A 25900-nucleotide genomic window follows, 5' to 3' on the forward strand; every position below is an offset into this window, starting at 1 on the left:
AGACGGAGACGGAGACGCTCGCACGGAGACGGAGACGGAGACGCTCGCACGGAGACGGAGACGGAGACGGAGACGCTCGCACGGAGACGGAGACGGAGACGGAGACGGAGACGGAGACGGAGACGGAGACGCTCGCACGGAGACGGAGACGGAGACGGAGACGCTCGCACGGAGACGGAGACGGAGACGGAGACGGAGACGGAGACGGAGACGCTCGCACGGAGACGGAGACGGAGACGGAGACGGAGACGGAGACGGAGACGGAGACGGAGACGGAGACGGAGACGGAGACGGAGACGCTCGCACGGAGACGGAGACGGAGACGCTCGCACGGAGACGGAGACGGAGACGGAGACGCTCGCACGGAGACGGAGACGGAGACGGAGACGCTCGCACGGAGACGGAGACGGAGACGGAGACGCTCGCACGGAGACGGAGACGGAGACGGAGACGCTCGCACGGAGACGGAGACGGAGACGGAGACGCTCGCACGGAGACGGAGACGGAGACGCTCGCACGGAGACGGAGACGGAGACGCTCGCACGGAGACGGAGACGGAGACGCTCGCACGGAGACGGAGACGCTCGCACGGAGACGGAGACGGAGACGGAGACGCTCGCACGGAGACGGAGACGGAGACGGAGACGCTCGCACGGAGACGGAGACGGAGACGGAGACGCTCGCACGGAGACGGAGACGGAGACGGAGACGCTCGCACGGAGACGGAGACGGAGACGGAGACGGAGACGGAGACGGAGACGGAGACGCTCGCACGGAGACGGAGACGGAGACGGAGACGCTCGCACGGAGACGGAGACGGAGACGCTCGCACGGAGACGGAGACGGAGACGAGAGACGCTCGCACGGAGACGGAGACGGAGACGAGAGACGCTCGCACGGAGACGGAGACGGAGACGAGAGACGCTCGCACGGAGACGGAGACGGAGACGAGAGACGCTCGCACGGAGACGGAGACGGAGACGCTCGCACGGAGACGGAGACGGAGACGCTCGCACGGAGACGGAGACGGAGACGCTCGCACGGAGACGGAGACGGAGACGCTCGCACGGAGACGGAGACGGAGACGCTCGCACGGAGACGGAGACGGAGACGGAGACGCTCGCACGGAGACGGAGACGGAGACGGAGACGGAGACGCTCGCACGGAGACGGAGACGGAGACGGAGACGGAGACGCTCGCACGGAGACGGAGACGCTCGCACGGAGACGGAGACGGAGACGCTCGCACGGAGACGGAGACGGAGACGGAGACGCTCGCACGGAGACGGAGACGGAGACGCTCGCACGGAGACGGAGACGGAGACGCTCGCACGGAGACGGAGACGGAGACGCTCGCACGGAGACGGAGACGGAGACGGAGACGCTCGCACGGAGACGGAGACGGAGACGGAGACGCTCGCACGGAGACGGAGACGGAGACGGAGACGCTCGCACGGAGACGGAGACGGAGACGGAGACGGAGACGCTCGCACGGAGACGGAGACGGAGACGCTCGCACGGAGACGGAGACGGAGACGCTCGCACGGAGACGGAGACGGAGACGGAGACGCCGCACGGAGACGGAGACGGAGACGCCGCACGGAGACGGAGACGGAGACGCCGCACGGAGACGGAGACGGAGACGCCGCACGGAGACGGAGACGCCGCACGGAGACGGAGACGCCGCACGGAGACGGAGACGGAGACGCCGCACGGAGACGGAGACGCCGCACGGAGACGGAGACGGAGACGGAGACGGAGACGCCGCACGCGAGACGGAGACGGAGACGCGAGACGGAGACGCAGACGCGAGACGGAGACGGAGACGGAGACGCGAGACGGAGACGGAGACGCAGCGCGGGACGGAGACGGAGACGCAGCGCGGGACGGAGACGGAGACGCAGCGCGGGACGGAGACGGAGACGCAGCGCGGGACGGAGACGGAGACGCAGCGCGGGACGGAGACGGAGACGGAGACGGAGACGCTCGCACGGAGACGGAGACGGAGACGCTCGCACGGAGACGGAGACGCTCGCACGGAGACGGAGACGCTCGCACGGAGACGGAGACGCTCGCACGGAGACGGAGACGCTCGCACGGAGACGGAGACGGAGACGAGAGACGCTCGCACGGAGACGGAGACGGAGACGAGAGACGCTCGCACGGAGACGGAGACGGAGACGAGAGGAGACGCTCGCACGGAGACGGAGACGGAGACCCAGCGCGAGACGGAGACGGAGACGGAGACGCAGACGCGAGACGGAGACGGAGACGGAGACGCAGCGCGAGACGGAGACGGAGACGGAGACACAGCGCGAGACGGAGACGGAGACGAGAGACGCAGGCACGGAGACGGAGACAGAGACGAGAAACGCACGCACGGAGACGGAGACGGAGACGAGAAACGCTCGCACGGAGACGGAGACGGAGACGAGAGACGCTCGCACGGAGACGGAGACGGAGACGAGAAACGCTCGCACGGAGACGGAGACAGAGACGAGAGACGCCCGCACGGAGCCGGAGCCGGAGCCGAGAGACGCACGCACGGAGACGGAGACGGAGACGGAGACGGACACCCACGCACGGAGCCGGAGGCGGAGACGGAGACGGAGACGCTCGCACGGAGACGGAGACGGAGACGGAGACGCCGCACGGAGACGGAGACGGAGACGGAGACGCCGCACGGAGACGGAGACGGAGACGCCGCACGGAGACGGAGACGGAGACGGAGACGCCGCACGGAGACGGAGACGGAGACGCCGCACGGAGACGGAGACGGAGACGGAGACGCCGCACGGAGACGGAGACGGAGACGGAGACGCTCGCACGGAGACGGAGACGGAGACGCCGCACGGAGACGGAGACGGAGACGCCGCACGGAGACGGAGACGGAGACGGAGACGGAGACGCCGCACGGAGACGGAGACGGAGACGGAGACGCCGCACGGAGACGGAGACGGAGACGCCGCACGGAGACGGAGACGGAGACGGAGACGGAGACGCCGCACGGAGACGGAGACGGAGACGGAGACGCCGCACGGAGACGGAGACGGAGACGGAGACGCCGCACGGAGACGGAGACGGAGACGGAGACGCCGCACGGAGACGGAGACGGAGACGGAGACGCCGCACGGAGACGGAGACGGAGACGGAGACGCCGCACGGAGACGGAGACGGAGACGGAGACGCCGCACGGAGACGGAGACGGAGACGGAGACGCCGCACGGAGACGGAGACGGAGACGGAGACGGAGACGCCGCACGGAGACGGAGACGGAGACGGAGACGCCGCACGGAGACGGAGACGGAGACGCCGCACGGAGACGGAGACGGAGACGGAGACGCCGCACGGAGACGGAGACGGAGACGGAGACGCCGCACGGAGACGGAGACGGAGACGCCGCACGGAGACGGAGACGGAGACGCCGCACGGAGACGGAGACGGAGACGCCGCACGGAGACGACGGAGACGGAGACGCTCGCACGGAGACGGAGACGGAGACGCCGCACGGAGACGGAGACGGAGACGCTCGCACGGAGACGGAGACGGAGACGCCGCACGGAGACGGAGACGCCGCACGGAGACGGAGACGCTCGCACGGAGACGGAGACGCCGCACGGAGACGGAGACGCTCGCACGGAGACGGAGACGCCGCACGGAGACGGAGACGGAGACTCGCACGGAGACGGAGACGGAGACGCCGCACGGAGACGGAGACGGAGACGCTCGCACGGAGACGGAGACGGAGACGCCGCACGGAGACGGAGACGGAGACGCTCGCACGGAGACGGAGACGGAGACGCCGCACGGAGACGGAGACGGAGACGCTCGCACGGAGACGGAGACGGAGACGGAGACGCCGCACGGAGACGGAGACGGAGACGCCGCACGGAGACGGAGACGGAGACGCCGCACGGAGACGGAGACGGAGACGGAGACGCCGCACGGAGACGGAGACGGAGACGGAGACGCCGCACGGAGACGGAGACGGAGACGGAGACGCCGCACGGAGACGGAGACGGAGACGGAGACGCTCGCACGGAGACGGAGACGGAGACGGAGACGCCGCACGGAGACGGAGACGGAGACGCTCGCACGGAGACGGAGACGGAGACGCCGCACGGAGACGGAGACGGAGACGCCGCACGGAGACGGAGACGGAGACGCTCGCACGGAGACGGAGACGGAGACGCCGCACGGAGACGGAGACGGAGACGCTCGCACGGAGACGGAGACGGAGACGGAGACGCTCGCACGGAGACGGAGACGGGAGACGGAGACGCTCGCACGGAGACGGAGACGGAGACGCCGCACGGAGACGGAGACGGAGACGCCGCACGGAGACGGAGACGGAGACGCCGCACGGAGACGGAGACGGAGACGGAGACGCCGCACGGAGACGGAGACGGAGACGGAGACGGAGACGCCGCACGGAGACGGAGACGGAGACGGAGACGCCGCACGGAGACGGAGACGGAGACGCCGCACGGAGACGGAGACGGAGACGCCGCACGGAGACGGAGACGGAGACGCCGCACGGAGACGGAGACGGAGACGGAGACGCAGCGCGAGACGGAGACGGAGACGGAGACGCCGCGCGTGACGGAGACGGAGACGGAGACGGAGACGCTCGCACGGAGACGGAGACGGAGACGGAGACGGAGACGGAGACGGAGACGGAGACGGAGACGGAGACGGAGACGCTCGCACGGAGACGGAGACGGAGACGGAGACGGAGACGGAGACGGAGACGCTCGCACGGAGACGGAGACGGAGACGGAGACGGAGACGGAGACGGAGACGGAGACGGAGACGCTCGCACGGAGACGGAGACGGAGACGCTCGCACGGAGACGGAGACGGAGACGGAGACGGAGACGGAGACGGAGACGGAGACGGAGACGGAGACGGAGACGGAGACGCTCGCACGGAGACGGAGACGGAGACGGAGACGCTCGCACGGAGACGGAGACGGAGACGGAGACGCTCGCACGGAGACGGAGACGGAGACGCCGCACGGAGACGGAGACGGAGACGCCGCACGGAGACGGAGACGGAGACGCCGCACGGAGACGGAGACGGAGACGCAGCGCGAGACGGAGACGGAGACGGAGACGGAGACGCAGCGCGAGACGGAGACGGAGACGGAGACGCAGCGCGAGACGGAGACGGAGACGGAGACGCAGCGCGAGACGGAGACGGAGACGGAGACGCAGCGCGAGACGGAGACGGAGACGGAGACGCAGCGCGAGACGGAGACGGAGACTGTGAGACTGAGACGCAGTGTGAGACGGAGACGGAGACGCCGCACGGAGACGGAGACGGAGACGCCGCACGGAGACGGAGACGGAGACGCTCGCACGGAGACGGAGACGGAGACGCTCGCACGGAGACGGAGACGGAGACGCCGCACGGAGACGGAGACGGAGACGCCGCACGGAGACGGAGACGGAGACGCTCGCACGGAGACGGAGACGGAGACGCCGCACGGAGACGGAGACGGAGTCGCTCGCACGGAGACGGTGACGCAGACGCTCGCACGGAGACGGAGACGGAGACGGAGACGCCGCACGGAGACGGAGACGGAGACGGAGACGCCGCACGGAGACGGAGACGGAGACGCCGCACGGAGACGTAGACGGAGACGCTCGCACGGAGACGAAGACGGAGACGCTCGCACGGAGACGGAGACGGAGACGACGCCGCACGGAGACGGAGACGGAGACGCTCGCACGGAGACGGAGACGGAGACGCTCGCACGGAGACGGAGACGGAGACGGAGACGCTCGCACGGAGACGGAGACGGAGACGGAGACGCTCGCACGGAGACGGAGACGGAGACGGAGACGCTCGCACGGAGACGGAGACGGAGACGCTCGCACGGAGACGGAGACGGAGACGCTCGCACGGAGACGGAGACGGAGACGCTCGCACGGAGACGGAGACGGAGACGGAGACGGAGACGCTCGCACGGAGACGGAGACGGAGACGGAGACGCTCGCACGGAGACGGAGACGGAGACGGAGACGGAGACGGAGACGGAGACGGAGACGGAGACGGAGACGGAGACGCTCGCACGGAGACGGAGACGGAGACGGAGACGGAGACGGAGACGGAGACGGAGACGCTCGCACGGAGACGGAGACGGAGACGGAGACGCTCGCACGGAGACGGAGACGGAGACGGAGACGCTCGCACGGAGACGGAGACGGAGACGCTCGCACGGAGACGGAGACGGAGACGGAGACGGAGACGGAGACGGAGACGCTCGCACGGAGACGGAGACGGAGACGGAGACGCTCGCACGGAGACGGAGACGGAGACGGAGACGCTCGCACGGAGACGGAGACGGAGACGGAGACGCTCGCACGGAGACGGAGACGGAGACGGAGACGCTCGCACGGAGACGGAGACTGAGACGGAGACGCCGCACGGAGACGGAGACGGAGACGGAGACGCCGCACGGAGACGGAGACGGAGACGCCGCACGGAGACGGAGACGGAGACGCTCGCACGGAGACGGAGACGGAGACGCCGCACGGAGACGGAGACGGAGACGCAGCACGGAGACGGAGACGGAGACGGAGACGGAGACGCTCGCACGGAGACGGAGACGGAGACGGAGACGGAGACGGAGACGGAGACGGAGACGGAGACGGAGACGGAGACGCAGCGCGGAGACGGAGACGGAGACGCAGCGCGGAGACGGAGACGGAGACGGAGACGCTCGCACGGAGACGGAGACGGAGACGGAGACGCTCGCACGGAGACGCAGACGCGAGACGGAGACGCAGACGGAGACGGAGACGCAGCGCGAGACGGAGACGGAGACGCAGCGCGAGACGGAGACGGAGACGCAGCGCGAGACGGAGACGGAGACGCAGCGCGAGACGGAGACGGAGACGCAGCGCGAGACGGAGACGGAGACGCAGCGCGAGACGGAGACGGAGACGGAGACGCAGCGCGAGACGGAGACGGAGACGGAGACGGAGACGCAGACGGAGACGCAGCGCGGAGACGGAGACGGAGACGCAGCGCGAGACGGAGACGGAGACGGAGACGGAGACGGAGACGGAGACGCCGCACGGAGACGGAGACGGAGACGCCGCACGGAGACGGAGACGCCGCACGGAGACGGAGACGGAGACGGAGACGCCGCACGGAGACGGAGACGCCGCACGGAGACGGAGACGGAGACGCCGCACGCGGAGACGGAGACGGAGACGGAGACGCCGCACGGAGACGGAGACGGAGACGGAGACGCCGCACGGAGACGGAGACGGAGACGCTCGCACGGAGACGGAGACGGAGACGGAGACGGAGACCGCACGGAGACGGAGACGGAGACGGAGACGGAGACGCCGCACGGAGACGGAGACGGAGACGGAGACGCCGCACGGAGACGGAGACGGAGACGGAGACGCCGCACGGGAGACGGAGACGGAGACGGAGACGCCGCACGGAGACGGAGACGGAGACGCCGCACGGAGACGGAGACGGAGACGCTCGCACGGAGACGGAGACGGAGACGCCGCACGGAGACGGAGACGGAGACGGAGACGCTCGCACGGAGACGGAGACGGAGACGCCGCACGGAGACGGAGACGGAGACGGAGAGACGCCGCTCGCACGGAGACGGAGACGGAGACGGAGACGCTCGCACGGAGACGGAGACGGAGACGCACGGAGACGGAGACGGAGACGGAGACGCTCGCACGGAGACGGAGACCGAGACGGAGACGCCGCACGGAGACGGAGACGGAGACGGAGACGCTCGCACGGAGACGGAGACGGAGACGGAGACGCGCGCACGGAGACGGAGACGGAGACGGAGACGCGCGCACGGAGACGGAGACGGAGACGGAGACGCTCGCGCGGAGACGGAGACGGAGACGGAGACGGAGACGCCGCACGGAGACGGAGACGGAGACGGAGACGCCGCACGGAGACGGAGACGGAGACGGAGACGCCGCACGGAGACGGAGACGGAGACGGAGACGCCGCACGGAGACGGAGACGGAGACGGAGACGCCGCACGGAGACGGAGACGGAGACGCCGCACGGAGACGGAGACGGAGACGCCGCACGGAGACGGAGACGGAGACGCTCGCACGGAGACGGAGACGGAGACGCCGCACGGAGACGGAGACGCCGCACGGAGACGGAGACGCCGCACGGAGACGGAGACGCTCGCACGGAGACGGAGACGGAGACGGAGACGGAGACGCCGCACGGAGACGGAGACGCCGCACGGAGACGGAGACGCCGCACGGAGACGGAGACGCTCGCACGGAGACGGAGACGCTCGCACGGAGACGGAGACGCCGCACGGAGACGGAGACGGAGACGGAGACGGAGACGCCGCACGGAGACGGAGACGGAGACGGAGACGGAGACGCCGCACGGAGACGGAGACGGAGACGGAGACGCCGCACGGAGACGGAGACGGAGACGGAGACGCTCGCACGGAGACGGAGACGGAGACGGAGACGCCGCACGGAGACGGAGACGGAGACGGAGACGCCGCACGGAGACGGAGACGGAGACGCCGCACGGAGACGGAGACGGAGACGGAGACGCTCGCACGGAGACGGAGACGGAGACGGAGACGCCGCACGGAGACGGAGACGGAGACGGAGACGCCGCACGGAGACGGAGACGGAGACGGAGACGCCGCACGGAGACGGAGACGGAGACGGAGACGCTCGCACGGAGACGGAGACGGAGACGGAGACGCCGCACGGAGACGGAGACGGAGACGGAGACGGAGACGCCGCACGGAGACGGAGACGGGAGACGGAGACGGAGACGCTCGCAGGGAGGCGGAGACGTAGACGGAGACGCTGGCACGAAGAGGGACACGGAGACGAGAGAGGCTCGCACGGAGACGGAGACGGAGACGAGAGACGCTGGCACGGAGACGGAGACGGAGACGCTCGCACGGAGACGGAGACGGAGACGCCGCACGGAGACGGAGACGGAGACGGAGACGCCGCACGGAGACGGAGACGGAGACGGAGACGCCGCACGGAGACGGAGACGGAGACGGAGACGCCGCACGGAGACGGAGACGGAGACGGAGACGCCGCACGGAGACGGAGACGGAGACGGAGACGCCGCACGGAGACGGAGACGGAGACGGAGACGCCGCACGGAGACGGAGACGGAGACGCCGCACGGAGACGGAGACGGAGACGCCGCACGGAGACGGAGACGGAGACGGAGACGCCGCACGGAGACGGAGACGGAGACGCCGCACGGAGACGGAGACGCCGCACGGAGACGGAGACGCTCGCACGGAGACGGAGACGGAGACGCTCGCACGGAGACGGAGACGGAGACGGAGACGCTCGCACGGAGACGGAGACGGAGACGCTCGCACGGAGAGGGAGACGGAGAAGGAGACGAGCGCACGGAGACGGAGACGGAGACGGAGACGCCGCACGGAGACGGAGACGGAGACGGGAGACGGAGACGGAGACGGAGACGCCGCACGGAGACGGAGACGGAGACGGAGACGCCGCACGGAGACGGAGACGGAGACGGAGACGGCGGAGACGGAGACGGAGACGGAGACGCCGCACGGAGACGGAGACGGAGACGCCGCACGGAGACGGAGACGGAGACGCCGCACGGAGACGGAGACGGAGACGGAGACGCCGCACCGAGACGGAGACGGAGACGGAGACGCTCGCACGGAGACGGAGACGGAGACGGAGACGCTCGCACGGAGACGGAGACGGAGACGGAGACGGAGACGCTCGCACGGAGACGGAGACGGAGACGCTCGCACGGAGACGGAGACGGAGACGCTCGCACGGAGACGGAGACGGAGACGGAGACGCTCGCACGGAGACGGAGACGGAGACGGAGACGCTCGCACGGAGACGGAGACGGAGACGCTCGCACGGAGACGGAGACGGAGACGCTCGCACGGAGACGGAGACGGAGACGCTCGCACGGAGACGGAGACGGAGACGGAGACGCTCGCACGGAGACGGAGACGGAGACGGAGACGCTCGCACGGAGACGGAGACGGAGACGGAGACGCTCGCACGGAGACGGAGACGGAGACGGAGACGCTCGCACGGAGACGGAGACGGAGACGGAGACGCTCGCACGGAGACGGAGACGGAGACGGAGACGCTCGCACGGAGACGGAGACGGAGACGGAGACGCTCGCACGGAGACGGAGACGGAGACGGAGACGCTCGCACGGAGACGGAGACGGAGACGCTCGCACGGAGACGGAGACGCTCGCACGGAGACGGAGACGCTCGCACGGAGACGGAGACGGAGACGGAGACGCTCGCACGGAGACGGAGACGGAGACGGAGACGCTCGCACGGAGACGGAGACGGAGACGGAGACGGAGACGCTCGCACGGAGACGGAGACGGAGACGGAGACGGAGACGCTCGCACGGAGACGGAGACGGAGACGCTCGCACGGAGACGGAGACGGAGACGCTCGCACGGAGACGGAGACGCTCGCACGGAGACGGAGACGGAGACGCTCGCACGGAGACGGAGACGGAGACGGAGACGCTCGCACGGAGACGGAGACGGAGACGGAGACGCTCGCACGGAGACGGAGACGGAGACGGAGACGCTCGCACGGAGACGGAGACGGAGACGGAGACGCTCGCACGGAGACGGAGACGGAGACGGAGACGCCGCACGGAGACGGAGACGGAGAGACGGAGACGCCGCACGGAGACGGAGACGGAGACGGAGACGCCGCACGGAGACGGAGACGGAGACGGAGACGCCGCACGGAGACGGAGACGGAGACGGAGACGCCGCACGGAGACGGAGACGGAGACGGAGACGCCGCACGGAGACGGAGACGGAGACGCCGCACGGAGACGGAGACGGAGACGCTCGCACGGAGACGGAGACGGAGACGCCGCACGGAGACGGAGACGGAGACGCCGCACGGAGACGGAGACGGAGACGCCGCACGGAGACGGACACGGAGACGGAGACGCAGCGCGAGACGGAGACGGAGACGCAGCGCGAGACGGAGACGCAGACGCAGCGCGAGACGGAGACGGAGACGGAGACGCAGACGCAGCGCGAGACGGAGACGGAGACGGAGACGGAGACGCAGCGCGAGACGGAGACGGAGACGGAGACGCAGCGCGAGACGGAGACGGAGACGGAGACGGAGACGCAGCGCGAGACGGAGACGGAGACGGAGACGGAGACGCAGCGCGAGACGGAGACGGAGACGGAGACGGAGACGGAGACGGAGCGCGAGACGGAGACGGAGAGGGAGACGGAGACGCCGCACGGAGACGGAGACGCCGCACGGAGACGGAGACGGAGACGGAGACGCAGACGCAGCGCGAGAAACGGAGACGGAGACGGAGACGCAGCGCGAGACGGAGACGCAGACGCAGCGCGAGACGGAGACGGAGACGGAGACGCAGCGCGAGACGGAGACGGAGACGGAGACGGAGACGCAGCGCGAGACGGAGACGGAGACGGAGACGGAGACGGAGACGCAGCGCGAGACGGAGACGGAGACGGAGACGCAGCGCGAGACGGAGACGGAGACGGAGACGCAGCGCGAGACGGAGACGGAGACGGAGACGCAGCGCGAGACGGAGACGGAGACGGAGACGGAGACGGAGACGCTCGCACGGAGACGGAGACGCTCGCACGAAGGCGCTCGCACGGAGACGGAGACGCTCGCACGGAGTCGGAGACGTAGGCGGAGACGCTCGCACGGAGACGGAGACGGAGACGGAGACGGCGACGGCGACGGCGACGGAGACCGAGACGGAGACGGCGACGGAGACGGAGCCGGAGACGGAGACGGCGACGCTCGCCCCGCGACGGAGACGGAGACGGAGACGCTCGCACGGAGACGGAGACGGAGACGGAGACGCTCGCACGGAGACGGAGACGGAGACGGAGACGCTCGCACGGAGACGGAGACGGAGACGGAGACGGAGACGCTCGCACGGAGACGGAGACGGAGACGGAGACGCTCGCACGGAGACGGAGACGGAGACGCTCGCACGGAGACGGAGACGGAGACGGAGACGCTCGCACGGAGACGGAGACGGAGACGGAGACGCTCGCACGGAGACGGAGACGGAGACGGAGACGCTCGCACGGAGACGGAGACGGAGACGGAGACGCTCGCACGGAGACGGAGACGGAGACGGAGACGCTCGCACGGAGACGGAGACGGAGACGGAGACGCTCGCACGGAGACGGAGACGGAGACGCTCGCACGGAGACGGAGACGGAGACGCTCGCACGGAGACGGAGACGCTCGCACGGAGACGGAGACGCTCGCACGGAGACGGAGACGCTCGCACGGAGACGCTCGCACGGAGACGGAGACGGAGACGGAGACGCTCGCACGGAGACGGAGACGGAGACGGAGACGCTCGCACGGAGACGGAGACGGAGACGGAGACGCTCGCACGGAGACGGAGACGGAGACGGAGACGCTCGCACGGAGACGGAGACGGAGACGGAGACGCTCGCACGGAGACGGAGACGGAGACGGAGACGCTCGCACGGAGACGGAGACGGAGACGGAGACGCTCGCACGGAGACGGAGACGGAGACGCTCGCACGGAGACGGAGACGGAGACGCACGGAGACGGAGACGGAGACGGAGACGCTCGCACGGAGACGGAGACGGAGACGGAGACGCTCGCACGGAGACGGAGACGGAGACGGAGACGCTCGCACGGAGACTGAGACGGAGACGCTCGCACGGAGACGGAGACGGAGACGCTCGCACGGAGACGGAGACGGAGACGGAGACGCTCGCACGGAGACGGAGACGGAGACGCTCGCACGGAGACGGAGACGGAGACGGAGACGCTCGCACGGAGACGGAGACGGAGACGGAGACGCTCGCACGGAGACGGAGACGGAGACGGAGACGCTCGCACGGAGACGGAGACGGAGACGGAGACGCTCGCACGGAGACGGAGACGGAGACGGGGACGCCGCACGGAGACGGAGACGGAGACGGAGACGCTCGCACGGAGACGGAGACGGAGACGGAGCCGCTCGCACGGAGACGGAGACGGAGACGGAGACGCTCGCACGGAGACGGAGACGGAGACGGAGACGCTCGCACGGAGACGGAGACGGAGACGGAGACGGAGACGCTCGCACGGAGACGGAGACGGAGACGGAGACGCTCGCACGGAGACGGAGACGGAGACGGAGACGCTCGCACGGAGACGGAGACGCTCGCACGGAGACGGAGACGGAGACGGAGACGCTCGCACGGAGACGGAGACGGAGACGGAGACGGAGACGGAGACGCTCGCACGGAGACGGAGACGGAGACGGAGACGCTCGCACGGAGACGGAGACGGAGACGGAGACGCTCGCACGGAGACGGAGACGGAGACGGAGACGGAGACGGAGACGGAGACGGAGACGGAGACGGAGACGGAGACGCTCGCACGGAGACGGAGACGGAGACGGAGACGCTCGCACGGAGACGGAGACGGAGACGGAGACGCTCGCACGGAGACGGAGACGGAGACGGAGACGCTCGCACGGAGACGGAGACGGAGACGGAGACGGAGACGCTCGCACGGAGACGGAGACGGAGACGGAGACGCTCGCACGGAGACGGAGACGGAGACGGAGACGGAGACGCTCGCACGGAGACGGAGACGGAGACGGAGACGCTCGCACGGAGACGGAGACGGAGACGGAGACGCTCGCACGGAGACGGAGACGGAGACGGAGACGCTCGCACGGAGACGGAGACGGAGACGGAGACGCTCGCACGGAGACGGAGACGGAGACGGAGACGCTCGCACGGAGACGGAGACGGAGACGGAGACGGAGACGGAGACGGAGACGGAGACGGAGACGCTCGCACGGAGACGGAGACGGAGACGGAGACGCTCGCACGGAGACGGAGACGGAGACGGAGACGCTCGCACGGAGACGGAGACGGAGACGGAGACGCTCGCACGGAGACGGAGACGGAGACGGAGACGCACGGAGACGGAGACGGAGACGGAGACGCTCGCACGGAGACGGAGACGGAGACGGAGACGCTCGCACGGAGACGGAGACGGAGACGGAGACGCTCGCACGGAGACGGAGACGGAGACGGAGACGCTCGCACGGAGACGGAGACGGAGACGGAGACGCTCGCACGGAGACGGAGACGGAGACGGAGACGCTCGCACGGAGACGGAGACGGAGACGGAGACGCTCGCACGGAGACGGAGACGGAGACGGAGACGGAGACGCTCGCACGGAGACGGAGACGGAGACGGAGACGGAGACGCTCGCACGGAGACGGAGACGGAGACGGAGACGGAGACGCTCGCACGGAGACGGAGACGGAGACGCTCGCACGGAGACGCAGACGCTGACGCTCGCACGGAGACGCAGACGCTGACGCTCGCACGGAGACGCAGACGCTGACGCTCGCACGGAGACGCAGACGCTGACGCTCGCACGGAGACGCAGACGCTGACGCTCGCACGGAGACGCAGACGCAGACGCTGACGCTCGCACGGAGACGCAGACGCTGACGCTCGCACGGAGACGCAGACGCAGACGCTGACGCTCGCACGGAGACGCAGACGCAGACGCTGACGCTCGCACGGAGACGCAGACGCAGACGCTGACGCTCGCACGGAGACGCAGACGCAGACGCTGACGCTCGCACGGAGACGCAGACGCTGACGCTCGCACGGAGACGCAGACGCTGACGCTCGCACGGAGACGCAGACGCTGACGCTCGCACGGAGACGCAGACGCTGACGCTCGCACGGAGACGCAGACGCTGACGCTCGCACGGAGACGCAGACGCTGACGCTCGCACGGAGACGCAGACGCTGACGCTCGCACGGAGACGCAGACGCTGACGCTCGCACGGAGACGCAGACGCTGACGCTCGCACGGAGACGCAGACGCTGACGCTCGCACGGAGACGCAGACGCTGACGCTCGCACGGAGACGCAGACGCTGACGCTCGCACGGAGACGCAGACGCTGACGCTCGCACGGAGACGCAGACGCTGACGGTCGCACGGAGACGCAGACGCTGACGCTCGCACGGAGACGCAGACGCTGACGCTCGCACGGAGACGCAGACGCTGACGCTCGCACGGAGACGCAGACGCTGACGCTCGCACGGAGACGCAGACGCTGACGCTCGCACGGAGACGCAGACGCTGACGCTCGCACGGAGACGCAGACGCTGACGCTCGCACGGAGACGCAGACGCTGACGCTCGCACGGAGACGCCGACGCTGACGCTCGCACGGAGACGCCGACGCTGACGCTCGCACGGAGACGCCGACGCTGACGCTCGCACGGAGACGCAGACGCTGACGCTCGCACGGAGACGCAGACGCTGACGCTCGCACGGAGACGCTCGCACGGAGACGGAGAGGCGGTGAAAATCCAAGGCCATCGACATGTTTGCGATGCGAGTGCAACAGGCCTTGCTTTTCAGCCTCACCGTGGGATGTTCCAATAATGATGAGACCTTTAAATTGCACAGACTCCAGGGGAGTGATGCGATGCTGGGGTGCCACCAGTAAGGAAGAGTTGTACTCCACTGAGCTATGCACAAAGGCCTAAAAAAAAATTATTTTCTTCTTCTTTTATTTCGCCTTGTGATTACCAAAGTGGTTTACCTCTATCAAATATTTGTTTGGCCAACTGTTCTTGCTTGCTTTTTCATGTATAATTTCTGTAATGCTATCTCTACCCACGGTTGTGCAAATGGCTCATTATTTTATCATTTTCTTGTCGCCTCCAGGCTTGGGATTTCGGCAAAGGATTCAAGCTTACAGAAGTGTTTCGATCTGGATACATTGTACTTGCTTTCACTTTGTTGTCTTCCCTTGGTCTTGCTTTAATGTGAATGCCTTCAACTCTGTTTTCTGTGTATCCCTTGTATTGTGACCATTACTGTACTCGGTTATAACACATCTATTTGATAAAGTCTTGTTTTGGGTTCGAGTTACATCTGTATAATAATAATTTGGGTTTTTTTTTTTGTTTCTATGGAATGTTATACTTGATAAAATATTGAAAACTTCAATGCACGCATTTAAAAATAGTATTTATGGTTTCCCTTCTTGGATTGTCATCTTGTAAAGGGTAATTTTCAACTCCCTCACCAAATCTACTTCAATAAATTTTACGCATCCATCACGTGCTGTCATTTCCTTGCTTCCGTGTTGCTTCTGTTTTCCTTCGGCTCTGTCTCTTCCTATTCTGTAGATTTCTATATATTCTTGGATTTTGCTAAACTAACCATGCCTGGGATTACAGTTGCAATTAATTGCAACCCCTGTTATGTCCATGGATCAGATGTAACGATTGAGTCAACAGAACGTTGATTGGAGTATGCTCACCGCCGTGAGAAGCAACAAAGGCGTTAACTCTTCGGAAGCTACCCTTTAGGTCGGGCTCCCTTTTTTGCTCTGATGAAGGGTAAATGCCCAAAACGTCGGTCTCTTGCTTCGTCAACGTTCTTTTGATTCTATCCATTGTTCTACATGTCTGGCAATGCAGATGGACATGCTTTGACGAGCAGACGAGTTCATTCAACCACTGTTGCCCCTTAATTTTTGTGCTACATGTGACGTGTTTGCTAACCAGTCTCGCATCAAGCAAAGTTGACGCAAATCAAAAGTTCCCCTGTTGTCACACTCCATTGTTTTGTTATCTTGCCAAAACGAAGTTTTTGCAAGATATGTAAGTCAGCTTGTATGTTTTTTTTGTTTGTTTGTTTGTTTGTTTGTTTGTCTGTAATCACGTATAAAAAATTCTGCAGAGCACAGTTATCGGAAATTTTTGTAACTTCGCATATCAGAGGCCTATAGAGGTCGCTTTCAGTGCACAAAATTTTGAAGGTCAAGGTCACTTTGGCGCAAATCAGGGGAGTCGACGAAACCCTTATTTTTTGAGTAATTTTGAAAGGATCGTCTTCAAACTTCATGGGAATATAGTTCATGGTCTGGCACTCAGCTGATTAATTTTTGGTGGTGATTGGTCTTGCCTGGTGTTGGCTTAATGGTTAGGGTGGTGGGCTTAGGATCCGAGGATCCTGAGTTCAAATCCCACTCGGCTGTTGAATTAATACCAGGTGGGGTTGACTCTGCCTGTCATCCTTCCGAGGTCGGCAAAATAAGTGCCAGCATGCTGGTATCCTGTGTCGGAGTGGCGACCCGTCCAGAATTGTACCCAATAGCCAAGGAGACTGCTTAGGCAGCACCAACGCTCTGCACAGAGTATGGTCCCAGTGGATGGATTGGCCTTGACCTTCATATGTTTTTTTTTTATTTTTTATTTTGGTCTGTGATCACGTATAAATCACTGCAGAGCACAGTTATCATTGGAAATTTTTGTAACTTCGCATATCAGAGGCCGATAGAGGTCCCTTTCAGCACATAAAAATTTGAAGGTCAAGGTCAAAGCTCAAAGTCACTTTGTCGCAAATCAGGGGAGTCGACGAAACCCTTATTTTTTGAGTAATTTTGATCAGATCGTCTTCAAACTTCATGGGAACATAGTTCATGGTCTGGCGCTCAGCTGATTAATTTTTGGTGGCGATTGGCCTTGACCTTCATGGTTAGCACCTCAGGTCAAACATATTTGACCCCAAGGTCAAATTTTCAAGTTTTAGAAACCATATCGTGTAGTACCTCAAATTGAACACCTCGATGAGTGCTTTCGATATGTCAAGCTGGAGACATTATGATGTCATTTAGTGACGTTATGAGGCAAAAGCATATTTTTCATGGTTACTCTGTAGAATGATTCTCATCGGAATCTCTCGTAGGCAGATATTCCTCAAGGAGGCGCTCCTGGTGGATAGCAGCTCTGTTCACCTCAGTGTGACCTTAAAGAAGTCACACGTGGTCACTTTTTGGCAAGATACGGGTCACTCTGCGGGTGACATTGGTTTATTTTTTTTTGTTTGTTTGTCTGTAATCACGTATCGGTCACTCTGCAGAGCACAGTTATCATTGGAAATTTTTGTAACTTCGCATATCAGAGACCTATAGAGGTCCCTTTCAGCGCATAAAATTTTCAAGGTCAAGGTCACTTTGTCACAAATCAGGGGAGTTGACGAAACCCTTATTTTTTTGAGTAATTTTGATCGGATCGTCTTCAAACTTCATAGGAACACAGTTCATGGTCTGGCGCTCAGCTGATTAATTTTTGGTGGCGATTGGCCTTGACCTTCATGGTTAGCGCCTCAGGTCAAACATATTTGACCCCAAGGTCAAATTTTCAAGTTTTAGGAACCATATCGTGTAGTACCTCAAATTGAACACCTCGATAAATGCTTTCTAGATCTGTCAAGCTTGAGACGTTATGACGTCATTTGGTGACGTTATGAGGCAAAAGCATATTTTTCATGGTTACTCTAGAATGATTCTCATCGGAATCTCTCGTAGGCAGATATTCCTCAAGGTGTTACTCCTGGTGGATAGCAGCTCTGTTCACCTCAGTGTGACCTTAAAGAAGTCACACGTGGTCACCTTTTGGCAAGATACGGGTCACCCTGCGGGTGACATTGGTTTATTTATTTGTCTGTCTGTCTGTCTGTCTCCGTTCCCTTGTATCTTGTATATTTTGAGAGCCGAACATTGTCGGCATACCAAACTCGATAGACATGAGTGTCAAAGTGAGAGGGGAGAGGACATCTTTAAAATGGCCGAAATGATCGCAACCAAATTTAGCACACATGAGGAACAATGGGGAGTATAATTGAGTTGTAATTTATTGGGGGGAAGGTAGGGTTTATTATATTGGGGTCTAGCTATTCGCATGGTTCGCCAGCAACGGGATATTCACGCAGTGTGAAACTTCTGGTGAAACTCCCCAAATCCTGAAACACCCCTCACCTCCACTCATTCGTTCCTCTTTTTTTATCCCTGCCTGTGAACCAAACTTCCACATTCACTTAAAGCTCATTCTTCCGTCCAGGTCAAGTATGCTCTTCACCACCTTTTCTACCCCTGTTAAACGTCTCTGTCTCTGTCTCTGTCTCTGTCTCTGTCTCTGTCTCTGTCTCTCTCTCTCTCTCTGTCTCTCTCTGTCTCTCTCTGTCTCTCTCTGTCTCTGTCTCTGTCTCTGTCTCTGTCTCTGTCTCTGTCTCTGTCTCTGTCTCTGTCTCTGTCTCTGTCTCTGTCTCTGTCTCTGTCTCTGTCTCTGTCTCTGTCTCTGTCTGTCTCTGTCTGTCTCTGTCTGTCTCTGTCTGTCTCTGTCTCTGTCTGTCTCTGTCTCTGTCTGTCTCTGTCTGTCTCTGTCTCTCTCTGTCTCTGTCTCTCTCTCGGTGTCTCTCTGTCTCTCTGTCTCTCTGTCTCTCTCTGTTTCTGTCTCTCTGTCTCTCTCTCCAGTTTATCCATCATCCTGCAACCTTGTCCACCCCATGCATCCTCTCCTGCACCTCATTTTTACCAGCATTACTTGTTATGTTGTCCCTTGGCGTTGCTGTCCATGTGTCCCACCCCCGTCTTTGTACTGTTCCTTTTGCTCGGTTGCGTCCTCATAGGGTTCATTATATCAGCGTCCGGCTATTCATATTGTTGTCCATTGGGAGAAGTATTGTTTGGTCGTCATCACCATTAAGCTGTCTTCTGGGCTGACACGATGATTACGAAGTTCGTACACTCGCCTCTAAGCTGCCTTGCGTGGGTTCGAATCCCGATTCAGCTTTTAACTGTCATCCCGGTGTTTTTACAGGTAGGGTGATTCATCAATGTGTGTGCACTCCCACAGATGGACGTTAAAACTGCATGTCCTGTCTGCCAGGATTCGTTGGTGGACGTTAAAGATCCCACGGTGTCCTCCTCGAAGAGTAGGCGAGCTCTCGCCAGCACCCTGAACAAACAAGTTCCTGCCCTTACCATCAGAGGGCATTGTTGCATCAGCGCCACAGCCGCACGCTCAGCCGATGATGCCACCCTGATTATACTTCTGCAGCTGATGCATACAATCAGCACGTCGTTGTTCTATTATGACGTCACGTTGTCCTTTATGTACATATGTTGGCTGATCGAAAGCAAAAGGCCATTTACGTGCCAGAACTGCCAGTACCCTGTTCAGGTGGTGAGGTGGGAATTCGGACGGGGATTGGGTGAGCTCAGCACTGGACTAAGCTTAGTTGGACCACGATCAGGCCGGTGCAGTCACTTACACAGCCTCTGATTATTGGATCACCGTGCAGAAAACCGGTTATTCGTTTTTCCCCATTAAGTGAACAAAAAAACAAAAAAAGACTTTTCATAGCAGACATTCACAGTTAAAAAAAAGAAGAAGAAAAAAAAAAAAGCAACCACCAAAAAAAATGGCTTCAAAGTGACGTGAGGACTTGGGCGGAGTGGATGCGTTTCGAAGTGGATCACGTGATCATTTGACGGGAAGAGGAGCGAATCACATGCGCGGAAATCTGCTGAGGCGTAAAGCGTTGCCGTGGTAACGAGGCCTGCGCAAGTACAGCGTTTAAAGTTCCTCAAGCACGGTAAGTGTTTCGCATACGGTTTTCTTTAATTTAAATATTCACAGGAAAATGTTAGTGGTTGCGAAAGAATGAATTCCAGCTGATAATTGATGAGGTTTTCTCCGGGGTTGGGAATGAATGTTAAATATAAACCTTGTGCGAGCTCCACGACCACGTTATCAGTTTCGCGTCATTTGCACTTGGTTATACTTGGAGCCGTCATTTTGAGTTCGTTGGTTCATATTCCTCCTTCGTTTCCTTCATTGATCGCTTTACTTTTGCTTTTTCAACCATGGCTTATATTCAGTCACAATTGTGGACGAGGAGTATGAGGTTATGAGGGTATCAAGTCACGTTTTGCTGCCTCCAGGCCCATTCAATGACGATAATGTCTCTGTCTCTGTCTTTCTGTCTGTGTCTCTGTCCCTGTGTCTGTGTCTCTCTCTCTCTCTGTCTCTCTGTCTCTGTCTCTGTCTCTCTGTCTCTGAGCTAGCGAGCTACAGTATTAAGTCCATATCTGCTGCACACTTCACAGGCCCAGAACACCTCTGAAAAAGGTGTGTGTGTGTGTGTGTGTGTGTGTGTGTGTGTGTGTGTGTGTGTGTGTGTGTGTGTGTGTGTGTGTGTGTGTGTGTGTGTGTGTGTGTGTGTGTGTGTTTCAGCAATTCAAAGCCTTATACAGTACAAGGAACCGAGACACAGGAGGTCATTTGGCCCATCATGTCTATGCTTTATCAATACCATATCAATTTAATCAGTTGGGTTATTTATTAATGAGGGGGAAGAGCAGTGGGGCTGGTACATGCAGACGTCACCATGAGTGTGTTATTTATTCCTGCAGGGTGGAATTATGAAGAAGCTTTGCAGGAGAGGAATGAACAAACAATGACAACTCGTTCACCTTTTAACAAGACCCTCTTACAGACCTCCCAGTCACCACACATGTAAGCAATCGCCCATCTATACCTGAGCTATCCTCTAGTCCTGGTAATATCCGTGAACTCAACTATCCCTGATAGGTACTTGCTATCGTCTCTGAAACTACACACACAATTTTGATGCAACTTGACGACGACCTTCATCGCCCGTGATGTACCAAAGTGTATCGACCGCATCAAAACCTGTGCTCGTTAAAGGGGTCTACGGGGTGGGGGTAGTTTGACCCCACAAAATAGGTATTTGCTCTCTTCTCTGAAACTACGCACATGATTTCGATGAAACTTGACCACAACCTTCATCACCTGTGATGTACCAAAGTTGGTTCACGGCAAAAAAAAAATTGGGGTCGAAGGGTGTCTGCAGGGGATTTGAGTGACTGTTGCTCCTGATCCAGGTGAGCTTCAGGACGTGCGTTCCTGTTTTAAAGTTAAACCGTTGATTACATGCAGGTGAAACCTATTGCACTTGTTTTTTCACTTTTCAAACAAATAATTTGCTCCTGAAGTGATTTCAGGTTAATTAGGCAAAAGGTTTGAATACTGATGTAACTGAGAATCATCTGATTTTCTCTGTTAATCTAACTGATTCACATTTTATCTTCATTCTTTTCGCTTTATCAGTTTTGATTCGATTGTGAAGACTGTATATATTACATTTGATTTGAAAGCATCATGAAATAAGCTCAAGTGGCATCATAATGTGAAAACCTTGGAGGGGGATGAATACTTTTGCAGGCCACTGCATATTTCTGCTGTCGTCACCTTTCCAGGGAGACCATTCGAGATGCATTATCTCCTCTCTCAGTGAAAAACTCCGACCTTGTCACAGTGCGAATTATCCTCTTCTTTACTCAGGCTGTTAATGTCCATTCTGCTGAAAAACTCTTCTGCATTTATGTTTGCTGTACACTTGACATAATAACATGATCTGAAAAGGTATTTAAAAAAAAAAAAACATTGGGGCAATACCCCTGGGCGCTCACCTGGTAGCGGATGGATAAGATAATAAGGGAACCATTGGAAGCCGTGGATGACCGACAAAATATGTAACGGAGAAGAAACTAAACACCTATGGATTTTTTTTTTTACTGCCATGAACAACCTTTGGTACATCATGGGTGATGAAGGTTGTGGTCAAGTTTCATCGAAATTGAGTGTGTGGTTTCAGAGAAGAAAGCAAACACTTATTTTGAGGGGAAACCCCAATAGACCCCCTTTGGGCCCATTTTTTTAATGCCATGAACAAACTTTGGTATTTTACTTACATGGTGATGAACGTTGTGGTAAAGTTTCATCGAAATTGTAGGTGAAGTTTCAGAGAATAAGTTGAAAGTATTTGTGGACAGACAGACGGATGAAGCGCCAACCCATAAGCTCCCAAAAAGTATGTTCCAGGTGAGCTAAAAAAAACAATTCCTTGTGAGGTCAAACAAACAAATGAAAAATCACTCATTGAATGACAACTTGGCAAAACAGCACAAAGTGGAATGGCACTCGGTAGCGCACAGACCTCTACCAGGTAGAACAGTTTACGTTTTGTATCCCTCTGATGTGCTGGATCCGAACCAAAATCCAATCCATTTGTTCTTGTCACCTATTCAGCTCATTCACCTTGTTTTGTCATAATTCGTCCACAACTTTTTGGAATAAAGTGATTATATTTAGTTTTTGGCCCTCTCAATTTTAGAAATTAGGCCTGTGTTGACCTTTTGAGCTTAAAATGAATTGATAGCTGAATTCAGTGACCTGACATGAAAATGCTCTTCAAATTTCAAGTTAATTCGATTAAAATTGAGGATTTTAGAAATTTGGTCTACTAGTACGGGCCTGTAGGGGCGTAAACGATGACTGGATTGGGGCATTATTTCAATTAGATCGGACCAACCGTATCATAAATGGACATAACTTGGGAAACACCTGGGAAACATACTCAGGTCTCCAGCGTCAATTGTGACGTCATATCAAATGAAGAAGAATTGTGACGCCCCCTCTCTCTCGCTCCCCTCTTCTCTCCCCTCCTCTCTCCCCTCTCCTCTCTCTCGCCCCTCTCTCTCGCCCCCACTCTCACCCCCCTCTCTCGCCCCCACTCTCACCCCCCTCTCGCCCCCTCCTCTCTCCCCTCTCTTGAATTGTGATGCCCCCTCTCTCTCACCCCCTCTTTCCCCCTCTCTCCCTCTCTTGCCCCCCTCTCTCACCCCCTCATTCACCTCCTCTCTTGCCCCCTCTCTCTCACCCCCTCTCTTGCCCCCTCTCTTGCCCCACTCTCTCTCCCACTCTCTCCCCCTCTCTCTCCCCCTCTCTCTCCCCCTCTCTCTCTCCCCCCTCTCTCTCCCCCCTCTCTCTCCCCCTCTCTCTCTCCCCCTCTCTCTCTCCCCCTCTCTCTCCCCCTCTCTCTCCCCTCTCTCTCCCCCTCTCTCTCCCCCTCTCTCTCCCCTCTCTCTCCCCTCTCTCTCCCCTCTCTCTCCCCCTCTCTCTCCCCCTCTCTCTCCCCCCTCTCTCTCCCCCTCTCTCTCCCCCTCTCTCTCCCCCTCTCTCTCGCCCACCTCCTCTCTCCCACCTCCTCTCTCCCACCTCCTCTCTCCCCCCTCCTCTCTTGCCCTTCTCTCTCGTCCTTCTCTCTTGCCCCCTCTCTCTCCCCCCTCTCTTGCCCCCTCTATCCCCTAGTCTCGCCCTTCCTCTCTCCCCCCTCCTCTCTCGCCCCCACTCTCATCCCCCCTCTCCCGTCCCCCTCTTTCGCAGATATTGGTCGACAGATAAATGGCCGTAACTTGGGAACTGCTCGTCCGATTAATATCAAACCTCGAAAAGGCACATCCGCGGGTCCCCAGCAATATTCCTGGCAAGTTTCAATCAGATCGGACCGTCAATCGTGCAAAAGAAATAAAATAATAAATAAATAAATAAACATTAATTGTGACGTCATTCGTGATGTCATAGCACGGTGTCTTGTCATTGGTCGACAGATAAATGGCCGTAACTTGGGAACCGCTTGTCCGATTAATATCAAACGTTGAAGAGGCACATCTGCGGGTCCCCAGCAATATTCCTGGCAAGTTTCAATCAGATCGGACCGTCAATCGTGCAAATAAAATTAAAATAATAAATAAATAAATATTAATTGACGTTATTCGTGATGTCATAGCACGGTGTCTTGTAATTGGTCGACAGATAAATGGCCGTAACTTGGGAACCGCTTGTCCGATTGTTATCATACCTTGAAAAGGCACATCAGTGCGTCCCCGGCAATATTCCTGGCAAGTTTCAATCCGATCGGACCGGTGATCGTCCGGTTATTAATAATTTGGGAAAAAATTGGCATGATAAGGTGAGAAGGTGGAACGACACCTTCAGCTGCCATATATACACCTTTTTAACACTGAAAAAGCAGTAAAATGGCCGTAACTTGGGAACCGCTTGTCCGATTGATATCAAACCTTGAAAAGGCACATCTGCGGGGCCCCGGCAATATTCCTGGCAAGTTTCAATCAGATTGGACCAGCGGTTGTCGAGAAACGGCGGTCGCAGACAGACACACACACACACACACACACACACACACACACACACACACACACACACACACACACACACACACACACATTGCTGGAATTATAGATAGATGTTGACCTTTTGGTCTGTGTTGACCTTTTCACCTTTGTTGACCACAAAAATAAAAGGTGGTTGAATTCAGTGACCTGATATGTTAATCCTGTTCAATTTTCGACTCAATTTGATGAAAATTGAGGATTTTAGAAATTCGGCCTATGTTGACCTTATAGTTTATGTTGACCCCTAAATTAATAGGTGCTTGAGTTCCGCGAACTCGTATGCAAATGGACTTCAAATTCCAAGTCAATCGGATGAAAATTGGCAATTTTAGAAACTTAAAATTTGGCCTATTTTGCGTTGGCCTTATGGCCTATGTTGACCTTTTGACATAAGATAACCTCAAAAGTAATCGGTGGTTGAATTCACTGACCTGATTTGGAAATCCTGCTCAAATTTCAAGTCAATCCGATGAAATTTGAGGATTTTAGAAAATTTGGCTCAAATTGACTGATTGGCCTATGTCGACCTTTTCGGTCAACCATATTTTACGAAACTTCAATGCGGGGTCGTCGCAGGTTCGGTGATATTAATCTCTGAAAATTTCAGAACGATGCCAGAACGATGGGTTGAGCGGTTTGGGCGGGAGGCGAGCGGACAGACAAACAAACAAATACACAAACAAACGGAGGCGATCAACAAACTTGTCAAAAAAAAAATACAAAAAATTGCCAAGTAACAAAGAATCTTTTTCGATCAACTTTCAAAATCTTTTGCAAAGTTTCTTGATTTTGACCAGAGAGGAAAACTTATTACTGACATGTAATGTTTTCAAAAAAAGTATTATTCTTTAATGCCGCAAGTACTCCCATCCATTGAAGTGTGCTATTGTGTTCCAAAGTTCAGGATAATGCTGCGTTTGCGGAGTACTGTACACTG

General features: G+C 59.3%; 2 protein-coding genes across 12 annotated transcripts in view; both read left to right on the forward strand.

The window, feature by feature from the left end:
• Positions 1-16174, forward strand: part of SDHC (succinate dehydrogenase complex subunit C) — a 51139-nt gene extending 34965 nt beyond the window's left edge. For all 4 annotated transcript variants that reach the window (XM_085875768.1, XM_085875770.1, XM_085875769.1 and 1 more), the window contains one exon: positions 15777-16174. In XM_085875768.1, coding sequence (XP_085731894.1) covers positions 15777-15881 — 105 coding nt within the window. In that variant the 3' untranslated portion in view covers positions 15882-16174. The remainder of the gene's footprint in view (positions 1-15776) is intronic.
• A 4169-nt stretch (positions 16175-20343) lies between these two features.
• CEP164 (centrosomal protein 164) overlaps positions 20344-25900 on the forward strand; it is a 95451-nt gene continuing 89894 nt past the window's right edge. For 7 of the 8 annotated variants that reach the window (XR_015056650.1, XM_085875771.1, XM_085875776.1 and 4 more), the window contains exons 1-2: positions 20344-20498; positions 21319-21421. The gene's annotated coding sequence lies outside the window, so the exon portion shown is untranslated. Of the gene's footprint in view, positions 20499-21318; positions 21465-25900 lie in introns of all 8 variants that reach the window. The other variant, XM_085875772.1, reaches the window with a different exon arrangement.

This window comes from Eptatretus burgeri, chromosome 3 (assembly GCF_056783735.1).
Source record: "Eptatretus burgeri isolate ZD-2024b chromosome 3, Ebu_testis_v1, whole genome shotgun sequence".
In the NCBI taxonomy this organism is placed as follows: Eukaryota; Metazoa; Chordata; class Myxini; order Myxiniformes; family Myxinidae; genus Eptatretus; species Eptatretus burgeri.